Raw genomic sequence first — 26,145 nt, 5'->3', positions numbered from 1 at the left:
AACCTGAGATCAGCAACACCAGACCTCCAGCTGCATCCAGCCAATGGAAACCCTCTGCCCGGTTACCTCCCCTCTCCCCTGCGGCAGAGGGAGGGGCCAGGTGAAGAACTGGGCGTGGGAAGAAAACAGCCCCGCCCCCTCTTCCCGCTAAGGGGGCCTGAAACCCCACCCTCCCAGTCTGGGGGCAGAGAGACACTTTCAATTGAATGAGAGACTAAAATTTTTTATATCTAGCATGCTGGGCCCATAAAATTTTTTATATCTGATGAGACTTTTTTTTTTCCTAACGAGACTTTTTTTTTTTTTTTTTTTTTTTTTTTTGACAGAGATCTCAAGTAGGCAGAGAGGCAGGCCGGGCTGGGTAGGGGGGTGCGGGGAGCAGTATCTCCGCCAAGCAGAGAGCCCGATGCAGGGCTCGATCCCAGGAACCCCAGATCACCACCGGAGCTGAAGGCAGAGGCCCAACCCACTGAGCCACACAGGCGCCCCCCAGACTTTCTTTTTAATGTTGAATATCTATATGCAAAATCCTTCCAAGCAGGGGATCTGTCCAGAAAAATAGAATATGAAATTAGTCATGAAGAGAATCAAAGAGCTGGTTTATAACTTGCCAAGGATCTAGGTCGGTGCTGTCCAGTAGACTTTTCTGTGACGATGGAAACGTTCTATTTCTGCACTATCCAGTGCACAGGTACGGTCACAGGGTGAAGTGACTCACATTTTAGATGAATACCAAAAACTACTGAAGGAAAACGAAAACTAAAGCTTCTAAAAGGACAGGCATTCCACCAATAAAGCTCTCCCTTCCTACAAATACAGCTTTTTTGAACTTCTCTTTTTTTTTTTTATTTTATTTTTTATAAACATATATTTTTTGGACTTTTCTTTTTAAAGATTTGTTGACTTATTTTAGGAGAGAGAGAGCAGGGGGAGGGGAAAAGGGAGAGGGAGAAAGAGAATCTCAAGCAGACTCCCCACTGTGTTCAGAGCCGGATGTGGGGCGGGATCTCAGGAGCCTGAGATCATGACCTGAGCAGAGATCAAGATCAGAGCCAAATTCGAGTCGGATGCTTAAGAGTCGGACTGAGCCACCCAGGACTTTTTGATACTTGAAAACAAGACTGCCCATTAACCTGTAACAAACCAGAAAACTGCCCAAGATGTCCTCCTGCCACCAGGCAGGGACATCTAAAGGAGTGGGTGTGAACATGCTGGTGGGAAGAGAACAGGTATGTTCTAGCTGAATCCTTGCTGGATCCAGTTTGTCCTCCAAACCCAGGTGCATGTGCATCACAATTAGGGAGTCTACACTCCTTAGTTACATGAGCTGGCACAACTAACTCCTCTCTGGACCTCAGTTTCCCCATCTGTAAAATGGGAATAATATGACCTGCCCTGCCTCCCTCAAATGAGTCAAGGTGAAAGACAGCCTTCTCATGAACCTGTGCCTACAACTCTGAATCACGGTAACATTCTGGCACTGTTTATTCACATTAAAAAAAAAAAAAAAAAACCAGATTGGTGTGGTTTTGTTAAAAAAACAAACAGCAGCTCCATAAATGTGTTACACACCTCAGTCCCTCCAAGTTCTTGGCAGACACCTAAGCCACATATTTGTAATGCAATCAGAAGCACTTTCTCATAACCACTCATCCCGGGCTGTTTCCATATCTTTCCAGGGGACATGGGGCAGGACAGGGAGTAGAAGATGAGAGGAGGGAAGATTCTGGGTGTTCTCTATCTCAGAGGAAGGGCATTCCAAGTTGCCTGGTCCCAACTCTATTGCCTGGTCAGATACTTTTACAGCTCCTCCCCTCCCCTATTTTGGGTGTCTGCCCAAAGTTGTCGTTTCTCCATAAAGCCTTCCCCAGTCTGCACAAAAGAGCTTCTTTCTTACTATCTCACAGGTTGAGTCTTTATTCAATTAAACTTCTCCCTCCACCCACTAGACTACAAGCTCCATGAGATCAAGGAGTTGGTTTTATCCCTACTTTATTCCCCAGCATTCAGCGAGTACCTGCTATATAGTAAAAGCTTCATTTACTGAATTAAGGAATGATGCCACAACCTCTTGACAACTTATGAAATTTTAAGACAAATGGAAATAGTATGAATTAACAGATTCAAAAATGCCCCAAGTCACTTTGGGAGCTTTTGAAAACTATCTCATGAGGGACTTATTAAGATCAGTTGTGCTTTTCAATTTCTATGTGATGCCCCCCAAATTTATTCTCATCAGATTGACACAAGCTATGACAACAAAGTGTTTGTTGGTGCCTCTTGTTGCAAAAATGCAACACAAATTATATTTAGTGTTCAAATGCTTCTTTTCTTCACTGAGCTGGGTCCTAGTGGACCTAAATGCATAGGGGTAACCGATAAAATTCATTCTGGAATAAACTCTTAGTTATTAAATGGGCTCTGCTCTGAATGGAATAGAATAAATTCCCCCAGAGGGGAAATTATTCTTTGGGCTGCAATAACAGCAGCCAGAGCAATATATAACCCCAAGGGCCAGATGAACCTCTGCCAAGGGCTGGAAGTTTCCCACCCCTGCTCAGTAGAGTCTGTTTTAGGATACCCCACCCTGCTCACACATACCTATGTAATTGGTCCTCCGTAGCTGTGCCCACAACTGCTTCAAAACACCAACAATCTAGCCCAAACCCTTGTTCCTCCTGACCCGATTCAAAATTAATGTTGGGGCAATGGGAGAGCATGTGTGTGTCTGTGTGTGTGCAACTCGTGTGTTATTTCACTTTGATAGTTTGCTTTGGCAAACTGTTCCCAGCTTGCAACGTTTTGACAGATTGAAGGCTACCAGGGCCTTTGGCAAACAAATCACACACTCCCCTCCAAGCGGCGGGGGAAGCCACATTCCTACGAAGACTTTCCGATTCACCTTGCAGTAGAAACGACCCAAGATTTCACGTCAGAACACACAGGAGAAAAAAAAACATGCCATCTCCCCAGTATTGTTCTAGATTTTAAACACTGCATCATCTCATTTCCTCATGTAGAAAATAATGCTCATTGAAATTTGGCACAAGATTTATAGCATGGAACTGGGGCTCTGCTCTGGGCCTCTGAATTGACCCGGGTCAAGCCTACCTCACCCCCCCATGCCACTCATCCTCAAATCTGGGTCAGGGGGTGGATCGCGTCACAGCCACCAGGTACCTGGGCTCACCTCAATGAACTCAACACTTGAGCTTATCAAGTAACAAAACAAGGAAAACAGGAAAAAAAGAAAGAAAGAAAGAAAACCACCACCAACAACCAAAACCCAAAAGCCTTACTTCTTCTTCAGTTAGTATAACCCAAGAGATATTTGGGGAGCAACCTGGAAACTAATAAAGTTATACTGACCTTAGCCAAAGTGAGCCAAAATCTTAGCACTGAAGTGAAATCTCTACTTAGTATGCTCCAGAGATGAAAAAGGTTTGCCCAGCATGCCTGTCACCATGTTTGGCCTTCCTTTGACAGCAGCTAAGAGTAAAGGCAGACAAAAGAGGGACACTGGAAATGAAGACGGGATGGTTTACCACTGATCTCCATGCTTCGGGTATAATTTCATTGAATCTCCACAACCATCCTACGCAACACTTTTCTTATACCCACTCTTCAGGTAAGGAAATGGAGGCACAGAGAGGCTAAGTCATTTATTTGCTTATCGAAGGCCACACACACCTACTAGTGGCAAAGGCCGATTCTGATGCCAGCAATCAGACCCCTGGCCCGGATGCTTAACCACCATGCTCTGGGGCCTCGTTAACACAACACCCCTTTGAACCCCGCATTTCATCACATCAATTTTCTTCCGCAGTCTTAGGAGGCTGTGGCTTCACACATCTGTTTTACTTTCTGTCATGCTTGCAAAAATAATCAGAAAGTAAGTACATGTGATAAAACCTAGTTTATCCAGCCTCACTAGAGAACCTTTTAAATTTTAGAATAATTGAAGCTAACCATTTCAATCCCAAACTTAAAAAAAAAAAAAAGTACATTCTACTTATTTTCCTGCTTTCTTCTACGGAGCATGCTGAGCTGAAGTCACCTTTTCTGGATGGCTCGGGACCGCCAGTGTTGAGTATCAAACCATTGGTAGAGCACAAGGTGGTAGCCTTGCAGCAGGGCGGCTGGCTGAGAGGCGCAGACGCCTGGGGTTGTCTGAATCCAGCGGGCCCTCTGCTGTCTCCTCCCTGCCGTCAGGCATTGCTTACTGCGCTGTGGTTGAGCCCGTATCCTCCTAATTCGGCTCCCTTCACCTCGGCCTTGGCCTCGGAACCAACCTGCAGCCAAAGCAAGACCAGCAGGCTCCGGGGAGGGGCCCGCCTGGCTTTCGTGGGGTGAATGTTTCCGATCTGGAGCCTGGATTTGCAGACACCTACTCAATGCTTATTGGCTTTTATTCCTTATTTCCAGGTTCTCAATGCTAGAAGCCATTTGCGTTTTCTGAACCAGGGCCTCTGGAAAAGGGAGGTGTCTGTCACAGCCCGGCTTTTTTTTTTTTTTTTAAAGATTTTATTTATTTATTTGACAGAGATCACAAGTAGGCAGAGAGGCAGGCAGAGAGAGAGGGAGGAACAGGCTCCCCGCTGAGCAGAAGCCCGATGCGGGGCTCGATTCCAGGACCCTGAGATCATGACCTGAGCCGAAAGCAGAGGCTTTTACCCACTGAGCCACCCAGGCACCCCACGGCCCGGCTTTTTTAAGACACGACACCCTTCGGTACTTCTTGAGGGAATGGCTTCTGATACATCTTTCCAACGAGCAGGCTCTGGTCGACACAGCTCTGGTCCCAGCTCAGGGCCAATGAACAGCCAGTGGATGCAAGGAGGGAAGGATGGAATGAAGGGAGAGAGAAAGAAGAACCAGAGGGAGGGCCAGAGAGGCAAAGAGCTGCCGTCAGCCACGCTCCAGCAATGCAAGTGTTTTTCTAAGAGCGTCCCAGAATCCTCTGTTGGGAAAATTAAAGAACTGGCAAAAGGAAGATGGCCCTAAAAAGAAGATTTCCACAAGTTGGCAGTTACGGGTTCTAGCCCCTGAGGGAGGGAGGGGGGCAATGTTCCCCGGAGGCCTATTCATCCCCTTGAGTCCATACGGAATGGGTCGCTGGCAGCCCAGTGATCGCACACCTTGACTCCACTGAACCCTTTTTGGTACAGAATGTTCTAGCAAATCCCACAGTCAAGTCCTGAGTGATGAGGACATGATCCAGGTACAGGGCTGTGCCAGGCAGAACGAAAAATCAATAGCGTCTGAATGCCTGCCTTCATTTTATAGGTAGGGGTTTGCCAGGGCAGTCCTCCAAAAAACGATTTTATTTCCTCCTAGCCTCTCGGCCTACCATTCAGAGGGCTCTCCTACCAGGCTTCCCTTAAAAGATTCCAGCAGGTTCTTCCCCAGGACCCTCGTACTTTTCGGCTCGCACCAGAAGAGCTGCGTTCCTACAGAGTCAACTATGTTCCCAAACCTGTTGATGCCAGTGGCTTTGAAGTCCCTACAAATATTCAAGCAGCCCACAATCCCATGAAACGGAGCACAAAAAGAAAGAGTAGTTCTTAGCTGTTTCTACAAAAATGAAGCTGATGGCTACGGAAAAGACTCAATAAGGCAAGTAGCCAAGAAAAAAAAAAACTGCTGGCAAATTAGGTGTGGATGAGACAACTGTAAATGATTAGGGGCAAAAATAATAAAAATCGAGAATCATCTGCACTCGGATTGCTTTGCAAATGTCTTTAAATTCTCACGCCACGTTAAAGAAACCCAAATGGAAACCCTAGATGATGCTTACGGGTGTGGTCTACGCACGACGGACAATCAGGGGCTCCGGCTCAAAGAAAAGTCCTTGGCCCCACATCAAAACATAGTGAGTGAACGTACATGTGTTTTAAGTTAAAAATAAACTGTTAAAGGTGTGTGCATGTATCATTTGTATGACTTTCTGCTTTAACCTGCTTTTGTAATTAACCATCCTCATCAGGAAAGAAAAATGTTCTACTTTCTTTTACACAAAAGATAATTATTAACTTATTCATTCAATATTCAACAAATATTTATCAAGCATCAACTGGGTAGTGGTTTAGATGAAGGCTTACCCAAAGTCTCTCTGTCCATGCCGTTTAATACTGATGATCAAACCTGGGCCCTTCTCTTTTTTCTCCCCTCCTCCTTCCACCTCCCTTACCCTCCTCCTCCTCCTCCTCCACCTTTCTCCCACCTCCCCCTCCCACCCTCCACTCCCTCCTTCCTCCCCTTCCCCTTTCCCCCTCCCACCCTCCACCCCCTCCTTCCTCCCCTCCCCCTTCCCTCTTCCACCCTCCCTCTCCCTTCCACTTTTCCTTCCTCTTTCTCCTCCTTCCTCCTCTTTCTTGTCTTCTTCCTTCCCCTGTTTTCCCCTTCTCTGCCCCGTTTCTTGGTCACTGCCATGGGGACACAGACTGAGCCCACAATCCTTCCCAATGACCATAGATCTCTCAATCCCTGAGGGGAGTCTCCATTTTCACTGATCCATCCTACCTCAAGCATCACTATTTGGGGCATTCTGACACAAACACGTCTTCTCAACCCACTTCTTATTTCCTTTCTGTCTTCAGAATCTTTTTCAGTTCCCCCAGAATGGCCACCTTTCTCTTTCTCATTTCCTCAGTTCCTTCTGGTTGTATTTCTAAGTGAAGTAGCTGACAGGCATTACAGTAATATTACTTTGCTGAACTGTATATCATGGCAAAGAAAAGCTTTACATTTCAGAAGACTAAAACCAGACACTTGACCTAGGGCCATCAACCTGTAAACCCCTTAAAACGATCCAGAACCCTACTTCATAAGATCTATAAAAATCACCATCTACCTCTGTAATCTCTCTAATTACATCTGTATTTCTTCAAAACCTACTATTCAAAATAAGGATCACCAAGTAAACGTTGTTCCCTGCCAACTTAACCACTTGTCTGGCATTTTCAACTGTTTTGTTTTCCTCTGTGTTTTCATTTCAAACATCAGCACCGTTGACTTAATACTAAAGCATGCTGCGAGGGACAGAATGAGCCCCTGACCAAGCAGACCGGCTCGAGAGAGAGTCCTCTTGGCTGGCCATGGTCCATGGTAGGTGGTCCTCCCCAGTTGTACTCATACTCACTCTACAGAAAACTGTGTTTGCTTCCAGTCAATCACTAAACAAACACATAAAGTTGTAACACACACACACACACACACACACACACACACACACACAGTACATATATTTTTAAGGTGCATCATTTGGAGCAAGACTTTAAGAAATGTGTGTACTTCTGTTTCACTTAGTATCTCTTCTTCATTAAGTCGACAAAGACCCCCTAATGTGACCATGACCAACCCTTTGGCCTGAATGGATTTTCCTTGCCCTGAATTTGACATGGCATCCAGGCTCATCTCACGTTCAATGACAGCTCACTAACAAGCTCTAGCAAGAGTTAAGGTTTTAGTGTTTTTTTCTGCCCCTGGGTTTAACAGTGATTCTTTTTATGACTACAGACTCTGAGCAGGCCAGAGACACTCTTACCATGTTAATACTCAGGGTTTCTCTGTCTTTTTCAATGAGGGAGATGCTGGCTGGCTGTTTCTTTGTGGCTTGGCAAAAACTGGGGAGGGATTTTTAAAACCAGATATCTGCCTATCAGAACAGTGAATCCCCTTAAATGGTCTTTCCTCTCAGGGATTTTCTTGGCAGCGAACTTCTTATTGGGACCTGTTTCCTCTTTAGGTAGACAAGTCCTCCAGCTTGTCCAATCGATCTTTATGTACTCGGTTGCCTTCATCAAAATGAACAAGCCCTTAACATCTGTGCGTGTTCATGTTGGATCATCTACCAGTGTTATCAAAGACAACTCACTCTTAAAGTAAACACAGCCCTTTGCCCAAGAACATTTTTAAAAGCATTTATGCAAAAGTCACTCTAGTTTTGTTTTGTTTTTCAGATTAAAATAGATTTACAAGGCCTTAGAAACAATGCAAAATGGCTTATGAGTACCTGGCTTAAGAAGGAGACCTCATGGAAAGCTCTCGCTGAGCTCTTGCAAAGAATCATCCAACCTCAGAGCTCACAATGTGCTCTCTCCTTACAGCAGAACTCTTAAAGAAACGTCCTGCTGAGTCGCCCTGTTGAAACGACCCCTTCGGAGGGACCCTAACGCTGGGGGCATGGTAAGACTTTCTGAGTTCCATCCCAGGGGTAACAAGAACACATCTAGCTTTCAACGACTCCCACCCTGCTCACTTCTAACCTGTGGGCAATTTCTCCGAGAGAATGAACAGTCTGGAGGGGAGTCCCCAGGCGCCCCTTAAAGAGAGATGGGCTCCAACCACCAATCAGGTCGTTACGAGAGGTCCATTGTTTTTGCAGGGGCATCAGTTAAAATTATGAAATTCCATCAAGAAAAAAACTTGGCAGAAGGGAGTTCTCCCAAGCAATGGCCTTCCTTGTGTGCCTCAGTGGCCACATTTTGGAGGATCCTCAGTACTTGTCGGGGCCTTTCTGATGGTAGCCAGACTTACACCTGCTTCCCACATGGTGAACCCAGCTTTGGTCACCCACTGCTCTTTTCAAACCGGTTCCGTATGTGACTGGACCACTTCTCTGTCCCCCATTGGGTCCTGGCACTCACACATGCTGTGGTCATGAGCTGATCCAGTGACCCATTGGCATTGCTCACTGCCCTGTGCGTAGACAGGGTCATTGGAGCTTCTACAAACAGGATGCATAGCTCGTGTCTTGAAATACCCTTTAAACTACTTTTCAGGGGCACCTGGGTGGCTCAGTGGGTTAAGCGTCTGCTTTCAGCTCAAGTCATGATCCCAGGCTCAGCAAGGAATCTGCTTCTCCCTCTCCCTCTGCCTGCCATTCTGCCTACTTGTGCTCTCTATCTCTCTGTCAAATAAATCATTAAAAATAAAGAAATAAATAAACTACTTTTAAACTATGGTTTATAAATACCAACATACTGATTTAGATGAGTTGCTAACGTCTAACCCTGAATAGATCTGGGCTGCCCTATGCATCGCCGGATTTTGCAGAAGCCTCAGAATGGAGCTTTCCCTGCCTTCTCTGAGTCTTTGTGACATGCTTGTGAATGACATTAATGAAGAAGGTTGTAGCTCTGCACGGGTTTTTGGAGTTCAGGCCTGCACATGTCTGTTCATATAAAATTATACAAGCAACTACAGACTAAGGCTCACACGCACACACACACACGCGCACGCGCGCACACACGCACACGCACCACACTCAATTAAATGTGAGGCGTTGGCCCAAGAGCACTGGCTGGCAGATGCTCTAGCTCTCTAGCTGGGCCATCGTCTGTGGCACCACCATAATAACATATTATAGACCATTTCATTTTTAATTGTTAGTTCTAAGCATGCGGGGCTGATGTATAGTTATGGAAGAAAAAAAGACAAGATATCCTTAGTGCCTCAACTTTTAAACAAAAAGTTCTTCCTTCCCCACTGTCTTGATTCTGAGTCTATTTAAAGAGTCTCTTGAGATGGCAAGACGAGCTTCCTCCATGAACTTGCAAGTGTTTACTTGTGATGATTAAGATTCTCTTCATACTATGCAGCCAAGACAAGTGCAGAACAGACCAGATGCTGAGGCTGATGGACCAGCTATCACCCATAAATCCCGATTTCAAATGTTGGTATTTATCAAAACAGACCCATTGATTTCATATGGTATAAATGTTACAGATTCAAACTTAGGAAATAAATTCATCTCAATAAAATACTGCGGTTGGCCATTTTATATAGGGAGTTTTTACACAGCATTCGGGCTGATGAATTTTTAAAAGGGTCCATCAGCTTAAAGAAAGGTGTGGCGGCGCCTGGGTGGCTCAGTCCGTTACGCGTCTGCCTTCGGCTCAGGTCATGATCCCGGAGTCCTGGAATCAAGTCCCGCATCAGGCTCCCTGCTCAGTGGGGAGCCTGCTTCTCCCTCTCCCTCTGCCCCTCCCTCCCACTCATGCCCTCTCTGGCGCTCTCTCAAATAAAAAAATAAAATGTAAAAAATTTTTAAAAATTTTTTAATTAAAAAAGAAAAGAAAAGTTTGAAGAACAGGCTCAGCAGCCCAGACGGCAGGTCCAGAGCCGCAAGCTCTCCTCCCCAACCCACACTCCAGCAGCGTGCATCCCGGAGTTAACAGCACGGTCTTCTTACGCACCAAAGGGACATACTACTGCTCGTCTTACTTAGCTTGCCTGGTTGACGTCAGGATCAAATAGAAAATGCAGGTGAAGGTCAAGATGTTCTGAGCAGAAGGAACCAGAGAGGTCATTTTTAAGCACAGCAGATCAATTAAGTCAAAATCGGTACCAATGCGGCCGGAGGACCCAAACTGTGTGAAGTTCTCCAGGTAATTCTAGTGCGTGGCCAGTATACAGACCCACAGATCCAGGAACATCTTTACTCAAAAATATAAATCTTAATCCTGGATGGCCCACGGGAAAGAGCACAGAGTGGCAGCCAAGCCACCTAGATCTCGGTCCGAGCACTCTCCCCACAGCACACGGCTCCCTAGGGCTCGCCGCCCTCTTGAAGAGCAAACACACACACACACACACACACACACACACACACACACACACACACAGTGTAGCAGAGAGATCGCTGACGTGCAGACCCACGAGGCTAGTTACTGCAGAGACTACACTGTAAAACGCAAATATCGAATTTCCTATTTTCCCGTTGTCTTTTTTAAAAGGTTCCCCACTTACCTGAACGACCCCATGAAATGAGAAACCATGATGCTGGGCGTCCCGGAAAAAGCAAGGGCGCCTCTGAGATGTTACTAATTTTCCACAGGTGGGAGTGGTGTCCGGCTCCTGCAGAAGGAACAATAATACGATTTTCAGCATCATTTGCTTAGGAAGATCCTAGAGCCTTAGTGGACCAATGAAACCAGAAGTGAGCAAATGGAAGACATTAAAACAAAAATGTCACTGCCCAGTTGTGGTTACAAGATTTCCCAATCGAAATCTGATTATATAGGCACAGGAGGTAACAAATGTATAGGACACTTAGTACACGGGTTGATCCATAAAAGATGTTCCATAAATTACTATTAGTGCGATAATCTTAGAGTCCGGCTCATAGCAGAGTTAGCATTGGGCAAAAGATGGCGTTGGAAATATAGTTCCCTCTATAAAAGGCTCCATGACCATAGGAAAGTCATCTCTACTCTGTGTGTCTTGGTTTTCCCAACTGTACTGTAGAGCTAAAAATACAGCCTAACAGTAAAAAGAAATGGACTGATACATAGTACAGTGGGACGAACCTTGAAAACACTGCCCTAAGTGAAAGAAGCCAGCCACAAGAGGATACGTATTACATGATTCCATTTATAGGAAATGTTCGGAATAAACAATCCTATAGAGACAGAAAATACATTAGTGGTTACCAAGGTCAGGAAGGTGGGGAGGGGCTCACGGGAGGTACAAGGTATCCTCCTGGGGTGACAAAAATGTTCTTCAATTACATTGTGGTGACGGCCGCACAATCCTGTCAAGGTATTAGCAATCACTTAATCCTGGACGTCAAATCGGTGAAGGTACGCAATGTAAATTATATCTGTGATGCTGTTTTAAAAATGCAGCCTGAGAGCTGCCACAGGTGGTGGGGAATTAGGGAGTGGACACACGGGCTGTGCTCAGCACAGTGCCTGGCACCAAGCGGCATCCATGTCCAAGTCGCTCTGCCAACATCGATGCACAAAGAGGTCAGGCAACTCTTCAACTGTGTGATCACAGTAAAAACAGGACAGTAGGGGCACCTGGGTGGCTCAGTGGGTAAAGCCTCTGCCTTTGGCTCAGGTCGTGATCTCAGGGTCCTGGAATCGAGTCCCACATCGGGCTCTCTGCTCAGCAGGGAGCCTGCTTCCTCCTCTCTCTCTCTCTCTGCCTACTTGTGATCTCTTTCTCTGTCAAATAAATAAATAAATCTAAAAAAAAAAAAAAAAACGGGATGGTAAAACCCCTTTACTCAGAAGCCCTTACTAAACAGACTGAACACCGTCAAATGAGCCAACAGTGTCAAAGGTAAATTATAAACAGCATCAGAAAGCCTGGGATGGGAAGCTTGGCTGGAATGTAGTAGAACTTGGGCAGAAAACTCATGGCCCAGCCTCCCCTCTTCTGTCATCTCCTTTCAGGGAAAGGCAAATAGAAGTAGCAAGGTTTCAAGGCACGCCCCGGGGTCCTCTCCAACAAAGCCAGTTTTCCAAAATCACTGGTTTCCACATTCTTCCCAGGACTTCAAATTTCCTTCCTACTAGAAAAGGATGGGGTAGGGAGGGGGAGATAAATTATAAGGACTTAAGACAGCCATGAGAATCAGAACATTCCATTTCCAGGGAAAGATAATCAAGATTTTAAAAGTTACCACCAGCCCTTTCTGGGGGCTGTTAAGAAAGGAAAGCCTCTTAACTGTAATCACCCCTAATTAGCCATCAGCAACTCATGAAATTACTCATGGCATTGAAGACCCTCAAATTCTTGGGTCTCAGCCAGAAGTTAGCTGAGATCCACCAGGAAGAAGGCCAACAAGTGTAAAGTAGAACAGTTGAAACTCCTCTGAATCCAAGGCAGGGTCGTGCTCTTGGCTGGGGAGTGGGTATGTGTGAAGACAGGATTTGACTTGGGAGGAGGACAAAATCTTTGCTGAGCTGCTAGTAATAATCCACTAATCAACAATTATTTACTTATTATGAGATTCAAGGAAAGGATGAGTGAGTGTAGGTCTAGCTTTGGTAGATAAGATTTAGGGACATGGAATGGTCTGAGGAAAGGATAGTGTTATGTAGAACAGCATGGGGTACATAGTGTTTTACAGAGACCCTAGGCACAAATCAAGCTCGTTCAAGAGAAGAATCACTGTCGAGGACCGGTCAGACATCAGCAAGGAAGATGGGACATAAAATCAGCCTTTAGTCTACGCAGGTTATAAATGAACAGAATGTATACATGATAACCAGCACGACCCAGGTTTGAGACCAACATCTTCATTCATGAACCAGCTGACCTTCGGCATTACCTCTCTTGTCTCTCAATGTCCTCATCTGTAAAGTGGGGATCCTTTTCGAACTACCATAGTGTTGTTTTGAGTCTTAAATATTAAGACTGCATGAACTGGGTGCTGGGCACACACACACACACACACACACACACACACACACACACACACACACGTGACACCACAGCCATGGTCTCTGTCCTCAGGGATCGGAGTCCAGATGCCGGAGGACTACATACTTAAACCAAACGTAAACTGAAGGAACATTACAGTTGTGCTAAGCACCAGGAAGGAAGTCTAAGGTGCCTCAGAAAGATACTGGGCACTGGTCAGGGAAGGGTCCCAATGAGGAAGTGACGTTTATGCTGGGGCTTGATGGGTAAGCAGGTGTCAGCCAGGTGTGGAGGGGACACCGCAGGAGGAGGAAGCCTTGCATGGACAGGCGTGGGAGGACCTGGGAGGAAGAGGGAAGCCGTGTGGTACAACATGGCAATGGAAGGCGAACGTGAGAGGACCTGACCCCCTATGGAGAGCTAAAATCCCCAGCATGTGGTAAATGAACCGCCAAGGGTATGAGGGAAAGGGAAGTGCCAATGATGACGTCCTCCAGACTTCCGGTGGATGGAAGTAGCAAAACCAGGTGCCAACGGAGCTTTTCTGGGTTTGTCAGGAAAGGAAGGGTGATGTTGAGGACAGGAGATGTGTTGCAAAGAAATGGCTTCCAAATCTGACAAGTCAGCCAGAAAAACAGCTTAAATTATCAAAACAATTTGAAAATAGATTTACAGTCACTGCTAAGAACTGTGAACCCTGTCCTCTCTGTGTATTTTGCCTTCAGATATTTGCTGACAATAGAATGAAGCCATCATGATTAGCGTGTCACCTTAAAACGGGATTTCTTTCATCTTTATCTTATCCTTTTATTTTATTCTAAGAGAGAAGAGAGAACATATGTGGGGGAGTGGGGCAGAGGGAGAGCGAGAGATAGAATCCCAAGCAGACTCCACACCCAGCACAAAGCCCAATGTGCGGCCTGATCTCATGACCCTGAGATCAGGACCAGAGCCAAAATCGAGAGCGGGATGCCTAACTGACCGAGCCACCCAGGCGTCCCAATCTCATCCTCTTTGGGATGTATGTTTTATGTGGTCATATCAAACATTAGTTAAAAAAGGATAATAACCAAACAGTAGGGGCATCTGGGTGGCTCAGTGGGTTAAGCCTCTGCCTTCAGCTCAGGTCATGATCTCAGGGTCCTGGGATCGAGCCCCGCATCAGGCTCTCTGCTCAGCGGGGAGCCTGCTTCCCTTCCTCTCACTCTCTGCCTGCCTCTCTGCCTACTTGTGATCTCTGTCTGTCAAATAAATAAATAAAATCTTTAAAAAAAATTTAAAAAAATATAACCAAAGAGTACCTGGGACTTACAGGTGTAAACATTTTTTACCGATGGAGGGTGCAATCAAAACCGTTTGGAGGCCACTAACCTAGAATGATTTTTAACCAACTTCTTAATCAGACTTGATTCGCTACTTTTATCTCATGGTATGGTTGATGACCTTGTCCAGCAGAGCTGGGAGCCACTCTGCTTCCTGTGTTCACTTGTCCTTCCATGATTACTGTTGTGTAAATTAGTCCCACTTTTCAAACTGTGGGTCACAACCCCTTAGTCTGTCATGGAATCAATTTTGTGGGTCATAACCTGCCCTTTTTTTTTTTTTTAAATTTACTTCTTTATTTTAAGGGAGGGAGGGGCAGAGGGAGAGGAGATTGTCAAGCACACTCCCCGCTAAGTGGGAAGCCCAACACAGGGCTCGATCTCACAACCCTGAGGTCATGACCCAAACCAAAATCAATAGTCTGAGGCTTAATCAACTGAGCCCCCCAGGTGCCCCATAATCTGTGCACCTGAAAGAGAAAAGTGAGAGAGCAGAGAAGCACACTGGTGTCCATCACATACAGGAAGGGTAACCGCGCCTCGCTACAGATCACGGAATTGTTTCAATGCCCTTGCTCAGGAAGACCAGAAGTCATGGCAGGGTTCTAACTGATCAGGCGGGATAAAATCATGAAGATGAGGCGAAGCGACATTATCCAAGCCCCCGAAAAGCCGCACCAGGAGAATTTTGATGAGATGGCCGAAAAGAGCCATTGGAGGTTCTGGACCAGGGAGGTTTGATGAAGGGAAGTTTCCCGAAAACTCATCTGGCAACACTGTGCCAAGCTAGCAAGCTGAGGAAACCTTCTCTCTGTGGAGCCGATTCTGCTTTTTGAGGTTTGCTTCTGTTGATTTATAACTTTTCTTGACAGTGATCAAAAAATCCAACAATCAAGTTCCAACATATGCTCCCTGGGCGATGAAGGCCCGACCCCATCTCCTTTCCATAAAAATCCTGCAAGAAGGCGGAAGAGTCGCCTGATTCGGGTCAGGCTAAAGTCACAGTCCCCACACACCAGGAGGAAGTGGCAGGGGGTTCCAAGGCTCAGTATGGTGGAGACCAAAAGAGCTACGACAGGTCTAACCCAGGGCAGAAAATGCTTCCAGATCCCAGAAGAGCCCACCGTGCCCTGGATAATGGCACTGTTTTGCTGCCCCTTCCCCAGAGGCCCACCTCTGAGGATCTTTCCTTCCCCTTCTCCTCATGGCCTGACCAGAACTCCTGGAAAAACCCACCCGATTTCTGCATACCTTCGAAGAGAAGGATCTGCTCAGCCTCTCGTGTCTGGGTTCTGAGAAACCCACCCCGAGGCCACCCCCCAAATCAGGGTCCAGTTCCACTTCCTTGCCTTCCCCCCACACTTGTGCTTCTCCCTCTAGAACTCCCCTGATGTAAAGTAACCAACCGCACAAACAAAACCCCTACTCCCTGTGGCAGGGGAAGGGACTCATCCCAAAAATGAGGACCAGGGATTCTAGGAGGCAGTTTCAGACCCTAAATCAGCAGTGGGGGCAAGTCTCAGAAGCTGCCCTTTCCTTTGTGAAGGCCACCCCCTGAAGGTCCTGACAGATTGGGATTGGGCCTACGTTCAGCCCTATCCTGTCATTACCAACATCACCAACACCTTTTTCGTCTCCGCCATCATTCCTGCCAACTTTCTTCTCACAGAACCATGGCCAGCCATTTGCCATGCCCCCTGACATTCTAGTTGTCTACGGACAAAAGTACCAAGACGTAGGCTCCCAACATCGTTGTCCAACCCACGACTGTCTTCCATTATCAGTCAAGGGGAAGAGGAGTCAGGAACCAGCTTTTACTAAGCACCTGATATGGGACATGAATCATGTGATTTAATCCTCACAGTAAACCTGAGGCCACAGGGTAGTTGGAGGGTAGGCCTGGGACTTGAGCACAGATCACCAACACCAGAGCTGGTCCTTTTTTCATTCTATTAGACTCGCTGCCTCCCACCTAGCAGAGATTCATGCTCAGCTAGACATTTAGTAAATGGATGGATGGATGGATGGATAGACAAATAGAGGGGTGGATGGATGGATGGATGGATGGTTGGTTGGATGGATGGATGAATGGATAAATAGAGGGGTGGATGGATGGATGGATGGTTGGATGGATGGATGGATGGATGGATGGTTGTTTGGATGGATGGTTGGTTGGATGGATGGATGAATGGATAAATAGAGGGGTGGATGGATGGATGGATGGTTGGATGGATGGATGGATGGTTGGTTGGATGGATGGTTGGTTGGATGGATGGTTGGTTGGATAAATAGAGGGGTGGATGGGTGGGTGGATGAATGGATGGTTGGATGGATGGATGGATGGTTGGTTGGATGGATGGATGGATAGATGGTTGGTTGGATGGATGCTCCCCTTAGGGACTGGGTATGCCTCACCAATTTGCTGGCAAATGAAACACTTTAAGACATGAATATTTACTGTGTCATGAACATCGTTTAGAGCAAAGCAAACCAAGATGAGCCACTTAATAATCTATTGTTTCAAATGATAATAATCATGAGGCTGAGGATGCTAGCAAACATCTACTCAATGGCTACCATGTGCCAAATGGCATTCTCCATGCGTGACATACTCATTTTATCCTCACAACAACCTTATGAAGGGAGTACCATAGGGAAATGGAGGTACAGGGAAGATAAGTCACTTTTTCAAGCCAGCCAGCTAGTAGGTAGGGGAGTTAGGATTCAAATCCAGGCAGCCTGAGCCCAGATTTTATGCACTAGATCATCATTTGACACTGCCTTCTACCCTCATCCAGACAGGACTGGCTTAAATGATCAGAACAAAGACGTGTGACTTTCACTTCTTAGACAACAGGGCCCAGGGCTGATTTCTCTCTGCCCTTGCAGATACTTGGTCAACAGCTGCCCTAGAACCAGAAGGAAGGCACTGACCCCCCACAGACCTGTGCTGCCTCCACAGAGGGCCCGCCCCTCCCAAGCCCTCTGGTGGCTGTCATCCTGCCCCACAGCCCCACAACCCTTGGACAGAATTCCCCCCAAGACAGCTGGGTATTCAGGCCAGGGTCCCAGGAACCACCCCCCCCCCCCCACCCCCCCCCGCCCCGCAGCCAAGTCCCATTTCCAGCCTCCTCCAGCAGGGTGAAGCCAGCCACAAGAACATTCCCCTCCCCATCCTCTGTGCTCGCTCTTGCGTCCTACCCCTTGCAGGGCTTGTCCTTTCTTCTTTGTCCTAGGCAAACTCAGCCACGTAATTCATTTCTTCCCAAGACTCCATTCTGCAAATTGGCTGGCTGACCCAGACCAACCTGCAAACCCACAGAATCCAATTTAAGAAAAAATGTTTGAAGAGCCATTGAAACTCCCTGGATACTTTCAAGCAAACACATCACAGCAGGCTTGGTTACTCAATTACTAAAACACCTACCCCTCCTTTCTTACCTGGAGGAATTGGTAATCAGCACAGATTAGTTAGGGATTTCAATACAAATTGCATCATTTTCATGGTCATTAACACTGGTGTGGTTTACATTTGTTTTCAGTCCTAAAAAAACGTTTCCCAGGTAACTAAGGAGAATAATCAAGGTCAGAAAAATCGGGAAGGCAAGATATTTAAAATAAATGAGCCATTTGTTCCTGCTTCTGTACAAAGTTGCTTTTTCAATTTCGAATGACACAATACTATGGATCAAAGGCAGAAGATATTTTCTTTTCCCCAAATATTACTTAGTCATTTGATTACAGCACTTGATAAACGTGGTTAAATGTCTTTACTTCCCCTTAAGTCTCCAGCAGAACTACAATCTAGCAATTGTCACAGTGTAACACTGTGATTTGCATTTGTCTTTCACCCTTCTAACACAGAACTACAGAAGAGCACAGGCTCTTCTAAAAGGCGTGTTTTTTACTTTCCTGAAGACTAGAACAGCGCCTGGGGCACAGTAGGTGCTCTGTGATGATGGAAAGAATTTACGTTCAGTCTCACTTGGAGGGCTTTCTCTCCAAGTGATCACACTGTGTTTCCAAGCTACTGTTGCCCAGCCCAGCCCCTGAACAGCCACTTTGCTTCCATGGTAATTGCTAAGGCTTTCTGAAATTAACATTATTGATGACAGTCCCCAGCCCCCTCCCAAAGCCTCCAATATGCAAATAAACATCTGTGATGGGCTGCTGGCCACCCCTACCTAGGGATCAAAAACACCCAGAAACAGACCCAGGCCTCCTCCCCACTCTGAGGACTCCATCTCTCCCCAGCACCCTTTGCCAAAAGCAGTTTATAATCCCCGGGTTGTAGTTATCAAAGGAAACAAGATCAGACTCCCACAGCTGAGCTCTGCCTGGGAACCACAGACCCGCTGCCCAGGACCTCTCCCAGATGATCATCCACCTCATTCCAAAAACCAGCTCGGTCAGAGGCAGGTGGCCATGGGACTAATGGCAGCTTTGGCTCAAGCTGAGCCTTGGCTCCTTCTTCCTGTCGGGGAAGGAGAGTAGACCAGATGCACTAACTCTAAAAGAACAGATTCCTAGAGGGCAATTACCTCATTCGTCTACAAAATGGGTCCAGGTGAGATATCAGGGCTGGGAGGAAGATAGCACATGTGGTATTTTTCCAGGAAAAAATTCTCTATAAAATTAGGCACGTTTATATATGTTCTCAAGACAACCCTAGAAAGGTAGGTGCCCTTGACCTCCCCATTTTACAGAAAGGGAAGCTGAAGCTGTGAGCAGTGAGGCACTATGTCCGCAGTCCCAGAGCTAGTGAGCGAGCGGCAGGATCCAAATCCCGGCCACTGGAGAGCAGTCTCTCCAGCCTCCTGAACGCGCTCCCTCAAATACACATTTCCAGGAAGCTCTCGTGTTCACACTGACCTGGTGCACAACACTCAGACTGCAGCATGGGCCTCAGCAGCGGGGAGCCACTGCGCGTGAGGCTATGTTCCACACTGCTCACGGCAGAGCGGCTTTGGCCTTGAGTCGTGGAGATGTCCTCAGGACCCGCACACATTTGCCCTGCCAGAACACATCCTGGCTCTGTACTGCTCGGTCACCACCAATCAGCCAGCCACACACTCTGTCCTCAGTGTTTCTGAACATCAGGGGTAAATGATTTGCCTCTTTTTTTTTTTTTTTTTTTTTTTTGCTTGGCTCTTGGGGCTTCTGCATTGACATCTGAATTATGTCATTATTTTTTTAAGTGATAGAAATCTAGTCAATGATTTGTAGCAATCACTGCTGTGTCGTGGATGCCGAGAGGTTCCATATGTCCTCACAGAAAGAAGCAGAAGCTTAGCAAATGAGTCTTACTTCCTTTACACAATTCTGTGATGGGCTGGTATTAGGCAAAGCTGAAATCAGGTGCTGTGATCAAAAGATTACGATAATGTGAAACAGACAGCCATGTCATGAATTAGGAAATATACTTAAGGAAACTAAGAGAAGCAAGTCATTGGAGACAAAGGTCATGCAGAGGTCAAGGGGGACAATACAAGAGCACTGGCTATAGGAGAAAGAAACCATTACCATACCCTTTTTCTCTAGTGTCAGTGGCCATGCAAATCTGTACTCTTCCCGTCTCTTTTGTCTGCTTTGTTGATGCTCCCTGTGACCGAAACCAGGACAAGAAAAAGATCAACCGTAATTCAGCCTCTACGAATGAGCTGTGCATGCGGGGGAAGGACTCTGGACCTCTCTGATCATTATCCCAGGGCTCTTTCCTCTCCATTCCATCTTCTACCAGGATCATCCCGCTCCTCATTGAGGTCCTTGCAGTGTGTCTCTGATTTCCCTGTGAACCTTTGTCAACCATCAGATGGGCATGTTTCTGGGTTCTCTCCTCTGTGCCACTGACCTATGCGTTTGTCCCATTGCCAACATGACACGGTCTGGATCTGTGTAGCTACTGAAGCCTTGAAACCTCGTAGACAGATTCCTCCTACTTCATTTTTCTTCTGCAAAATTATTTTTAGAAGTCTGACTACAATGTACCATGGTATGGATTTCTTTGGGTTTATCCTGTTGGAGAGTCACTAAAGATTCCTGATGTCTACAGATTCTGTACCTTAGCCTAACCCCCAGGAAGTTTTAGTGCACTGAGTATTTTTCAGTCCCACCTGCTTTCTTCTGCCTTAGGATTTCAGAGACATTATCATAGTCCTACAGCTCTCTGAGGATCTGTCCTTTTTCCCCCTCCCCTTGTCTGTTTTCTCTCTGTGGCTCAGATCCGGTCATTTTTATTGTTACATCTTCAAATTCACTGATATTTTTTTTTCCTCTGTCATCTCCGTTCTGTGGTTAAGCCCATCCCCATGAGATTTTATTTCAGTTATTATATTTTTCACCTCAAAAGCTGTCATTTGATTCTTCTTTATGTCTGCTATTTCTTTTCTGAGACTTCCCATTTTTTTCCTTCTTTGTCTCAAGCATGTTCATTGCTCCCTGAATCATTCTATGAAGGCTGCTCTAAAGTTTGCCAGATAATTCCCACATCTCATTATCATTTTGGTGTTGGCCTTGATTGTCCTTTTTCATTCAGTTGGAGATCTTCCTGGTTCTCGGTGTGATGAGCAATGTTCAATCAAAACCTAGATGTTTTAGGTATCATGTTATGAGGCTCTAGATCTTACTTAAACCTCCCATTATAGCTGGCTGCCTTTGACCCTGCTCCTGCAGGGGAAGGAGGACCCCATATCATTATGGCCAGGGGAGATGGAAGCCCAAATTTGCCACTTGGCCTCCACTGACGTTGGCAGGGGAAGGGGGGACCCATCGTAACTGCTGAGCAGGGATGGGAATTCAGCTCTCCAGCAGGTCCCACTGACCCTTCCCTGGCTGGAAGGGGTAGGAATGCCTCACTACTGTACCTCATATGGCCTCCACTGGCACCACTGGTGGGAGGTAAAGGGGGACGAATAGCCTCATTACCGGGTGGCGTTGAGTCCTGACTCTCCACGAGGCCATGTCTGAACACCCCACTGGGGAGAGGGATGGATGTCTTATTGATGCTGGGTGGGAACGAAAGTCCAGGCTCCCCATATATCTCAACTGAGAAAAGAGCCCCTCAGAAATGGTCTAGGTTGTCACCATGCACTTAGGAATGAAGAATGAGATGGAGAATGTATGGCTGGAGGTCATCCGGCAAGTTCATGCAAAGTCAGGACTCAACATCCAGGCCCCTGGCTCCAAGATCACTTGTCTGTAAACCAAAGAGCCCCTAAGGCACAGGAAGAAGCCAGCCCCCCAGCCAAAGCAATAACGAAAAGTCTCACTGGCCAAAGGATAGTGACTGCCTCCTTTCACATCCCGCCAGACCCCAGGCCAGAAAGCACACGTGGGTATGCACCATTATCCTCAAAACAACACAAACATACGTCTACTCAAGACAGGCCTTCCATCCAACACACACAGCAAAAGCATACTCGCGAGCCAAGAGCTACAGCGTCACGGTCACCTTAGGGGCTGGTGGTCTTCCATCTGGAGAGGATCCTGGCTTTCCTACCATTGGAATTCCTGAAACCAAGATACACCCAGGAGCTGCAGAACTCGGAGCAGCCAGCAGGCCAGGCGCCCCCCTCCTGGCTGGAGAGCTGGGTCTGCACCCAGCTGGAGGCGCCTTTCCCAGACCCAGGGCCTCTCTGGTCTAGCCCCGGCTGGCCGGCTGGTGGTCTCAGCCCAGCACTGCTTATTCTTCTGCAAAGGAAAGCTGGTGACCCGGGAGGGGAAACTGCTTTCTAACAGCCTTTGTTTTCATTTCCACTTAAAAAGGTTAGTGACTTTACTGCATGTGGAAAGAAGCAAAGCCACAGTTTCAAAGAGGCTCCGCAGGTTTGGGGGCTGACCAAATATATAGAGCTTTTGGGTGGGGAGGAAAAGAAAGGGAAGCGAGGGAACAAAAGTTTAGTCCATGTTCACCATGTGCCAGACATACGCCTGGGTCCTCCTCCCATGCCTTCCCCTAGACTCTGCAGTAAAAATTCCAGCCAAAGCCAAGTTCCAAGGTCCCTACCACAGGTCATCACGCTGCTGAGGGACAGGCAGCATTGCCAGACTCTGCAAAGTATAGGATAATAAACAATTTCATGGGCTACAACTGGAAGCAGGAGATGGAATGACATAACAACGGGAATAAAGTCATTGGATGCCCAAATTTTGAAATAATATGATTAAAAAAAATTTTTTTTAAGATTTTTATTTATTTGACAGATCACAAGTAGGCAGAGAGGCAGGCAGAGAGAGAGAGAGGAGGAGGAGGCAGGCTCCCCGCTGAGCAGAGAGCCCGATGCGGGGCTCGATCCCAGGACCCTGGGATCATGACCTGAGCCGAAGGCAGAGGCTTTAACCACTGAGCCACCCAGGCGTCCCATGATTAAAAATTTTTAACTGCTAAGAATAATTGCTTCAAGAATCACAGGCCATGTCGGAGTAGTTGCCCACCTTGGCATCACCCGAGATGATAAATGCCCACCATCGTTTGACAGAACTCGTGAATTAAGTTACATCCTCTTACAAGCACTCAAACTTCGGCGAGTGCTTTTGTTAACTACTGGGAGATTTTAACATTCACTCTTTTTATAACTGAAAACAATTCTCAGGCATAATAGTCATCTAGGCGAGGGGTCAACAAACCCCTGCTCAGGGAGCCAAACCTGACCTGCTACCTGTTCTGAACTAGAAAAAAAAAATAGAGAAAATCAGAAAGATACTATTTAAGGACATAAAAATCATATGAAATTCAAACTGCAGCATTCGCAAACAAAACAAGAAGTTTTCCCTAGAGCACAGCCTGGTCCACATCTTTAAATCCTGTCTGTCATCCTCTCCTGCTCCAAAGGCAGAGGTGATTTCTTGCCACAAAGCCCATCCAGCCTGCAAAGCGGAAACACTAACTCCCTGGTCCTTTACGAAAAAAGGGTGCCGGACCCTGATCGAGGCCCTCTGTCAAACGGTGCTGCCAGATTAAAAACACACCGAGATGACGAGGAACCACCACCACCACCAGCAGCTCTTCAGGGAGCCAAAGAGCCGTCAGGGGATCCTTAGCAATTTATGAACGAGTCCATGGAGTTACAGTAGAGATAACGCTGACCCCCCACGGTGAAAGCAACATCGGAGCAGAAGGACACTTTCTGAGAAATGTATCGAGCACGGCCAAACGCTCTGCTCTTTACGTTTATTTTATGGGAACAAAGTAAGTCAATTAGGAGAGATCTGAATCCTGGGAGGTCTTCAAGAATGCCGCCCTCCCATCAAACCCAAAAGCCTTCTATTTCCTTCCCCTCCGCCCACATGGTTTCCCTGTTAAGGCGAGGGACCCCCTCGGGTCTCTGAACTCCCACCAGTCAGAATCTGATGTCCCTCTCCTGGACCCCAGCCTTCCTCCTGCAAAATGTTTATCACACGCGTCATCCTCTCCACCTGCCCCCTCCCCAAGGCTGTGAGTAGCCTCCCTCCAAGGGCAGGAAGACCATCTGCTTTATCTTTAAGATGGTAAGTAAGGCACATTGGAAGCCCCTCATTTCAGCACGGAGATGAACGAACACTGTCTCCTCTAACTCTGACCGTGCCTATGACTCCTGATCCATTTCACACAGAAGGAAGCGGACGTTCAAGGAGGTTAAGCTGTCCCCAGCCACATGGGCTGTAAGTGGCAGAGTCAGGACCAGGATTCACACCGTTGACAACACGGGTTGAAGCTACCTGAGGCGCCTCGAAGCTCAGAAAGCACTGGGACCAGGAATAAGGGACTGCACAGTGCTGCCCAGACAGGACCCCCAGGGCAGAGGAACAGGACGTCAGAAGGTGCCAAGACCTTCTGTCCCCACTCTGCTGGGAGGAAGCAGCCAGCCACCAAAGACCGCACACTGCTGTCATTCCGTTTCCAGGTAAGCACCGGATGAACGCTGACATGATTCCCTGTGAGGAACTCGGGGAGTCCGCCCCTCACCGCGCCTCCTGCCGGGAATGAGGCGCTGAGTTCCTCTGGTGCCCGCATGAGCGCAGAACGGAACCCAAGAGGGAAAGGGAAGGGAAGACAGAAAACAAGCCCCCGTTTTGTTTCTCAGCACTCCCACCTTGACCTCCCAGGTGCATTTTCCCTGCAGCACCCCTGAGCAGCGCGGAACGCTGTGAGCGTGGCTCCGGCTTTGGACTTGGTCATTACATGGCTAGGAACTGAATTCCCAAACAGAACATGAGACAGGGAGGGAAAGGACACGATACGTCATACCAGCAAGCTGAACAGTGACATTGGTAGCACCGATTTTTTTGATTAGGGAAAAACTAGAAAACAACCCAGATTTTGAACTAAAATGATGGAAATCGTCATTTATGCCTAAAAATGGGAAGCCTGACTAGGTTAAGAGAAATGTTTACACAAAATCATAGTCTGTAAAAAAGACAAATGTGCATGTCCTTCCAGGCAAATCAAGGAGAAAACGGAAGGGTGTCAGCAGTGAGTGTTCCTATGCAGACATGAGAGGGACCGAAAAAGTGACCGAGAAAGAGGAGGAAGGGAGGGATGCTTTGGTAAAGTTACATATAAAGTCAAGTTAAAAAATTTTTTTCTTATGGAATCATAAATTATACAGTCTTTCTGGAAGGCCAATTGGCCCATAGGTATCAAGTACCTTTAGAGTCTTTGTATAGTTTGTCCCTCAAAGAGCACTAATGCATTAACAGAAGTATCCCAAACATGCACAAAACAAGCAGTTTTATTTGTAAATAATGTTGAAAAACTGAAAACAATCAACATGTCGCCAAAGAGAGGGTCATTTAAGCAAACAGTAACATTTCTTAAAAATACTCTGCAGCCATTAAGAACACCATATTTCAGAAGAATACTGAATATTTAGTATCTAGGGAAAAGGTTTATGATTTACTGTTAAGTGAAAAAAGTAGTGAACCAAACAATACGTTCAGCATGATACCAATGTTACAAAACTTTGTGTGTGTATGTGTGTGCGTGCGCATGCGTGTGTGTGCATGTGTGTGTGTGTGTGTGTGCACGGAAAGAGAGACTACAGAGGCACACATTACAAATAATAGTCATCACTGTTTGGGGAATTATGGATCATTTGTGTTTTTCTGTTATTTCCTGAGTTTTCTACAATAAATACACCTTATCTTTGTAACCCCCCAAAAATCAAGTCTGATATTGAGAAACTTAAGCAGCAAATTAGCGGAGCCTCCATCAGCAGGCTGTGTATGCCACTGCAGGCCACTTGGGTCCCAAGTGTCACAGCTGACCGTGCAGCTGCTAAGATGTCCACTCAGCGCCCACCCTAGACAGACTCTGGCAAAGGTCACTCTCAAGCCGCCCCCCCACCCCCCCGGCCGGCTTCTCCCAAGCACAGGTCCACTGCACCCACGCCACCTCACCGCAGACTTCACCGACCGCATGAGCCAAGGGCAGCGCAGCAAAGTATTTGGAGGACAGCAGCTGGGCGTCCTGGGTGCAGCCAGCCAGCCAGGCCTGCACCTGCCCGCACCTCCACACTCACTCCACCTGCCCCGATGCTTCCGGTTCTCTCACACCTGCCAACAGGAAAACACGCAAGCCCCTGTGTGCTGCGTCTGCTCGGAGGCTGATACTCCATCCCCTCTCTAAGCAAAATCGCCTTCTATTATCGCCTTATATTTTACTTTAAGACTGGGTTACGTGGTGATA

The 26,145-nt window shown here is 46.9% G+C and overlaps 1 protein-coding gene across 1 annotated transcript in view; it reads right to left on the bottom strand.

The window, feature by feature from the left end:
- The window catches only part of THSD4 (thrombospondin type 1 domain containing 4), a 582,110-nt gene that overhangs the window by 548,232 nt on the left and 7,733 nt on the right, over window positions 1–26,145 (bottom strand). Inside the window, exon 2 of the mRNA XM_047736180.1 lies at window positions 10,753–10,860. Within this exon, the coding sequence (XP_047592136.1) occupies window positions 10,753–10,781 (29 nt within the window). The 5' untranslated portion in view covers window positions 10,782–10,860. The remainder of the gene's footprint in view (window positions 1–10,752; window positions 10,861–26,145) is intronic.

The sequence above is a fragment of the Lutra lutra genome, chromosome 7 (assembly GCF_902655055.1).
Source record: "Lutra lutra chromosome 7, mLutLut1.2, whole genome shotgun sequence".
Lineage (NCBI taxonomy): Eukaryota > Metazoa > Chordata > Mammalia > Carnivora > Mustelidae > Lutra > Lutra lutra.
The sequence above is the reverse complement of the archived record's forward strand: the minus strand, read 5'-3'. Positions and strand labels throughout refer to the sequence as shown.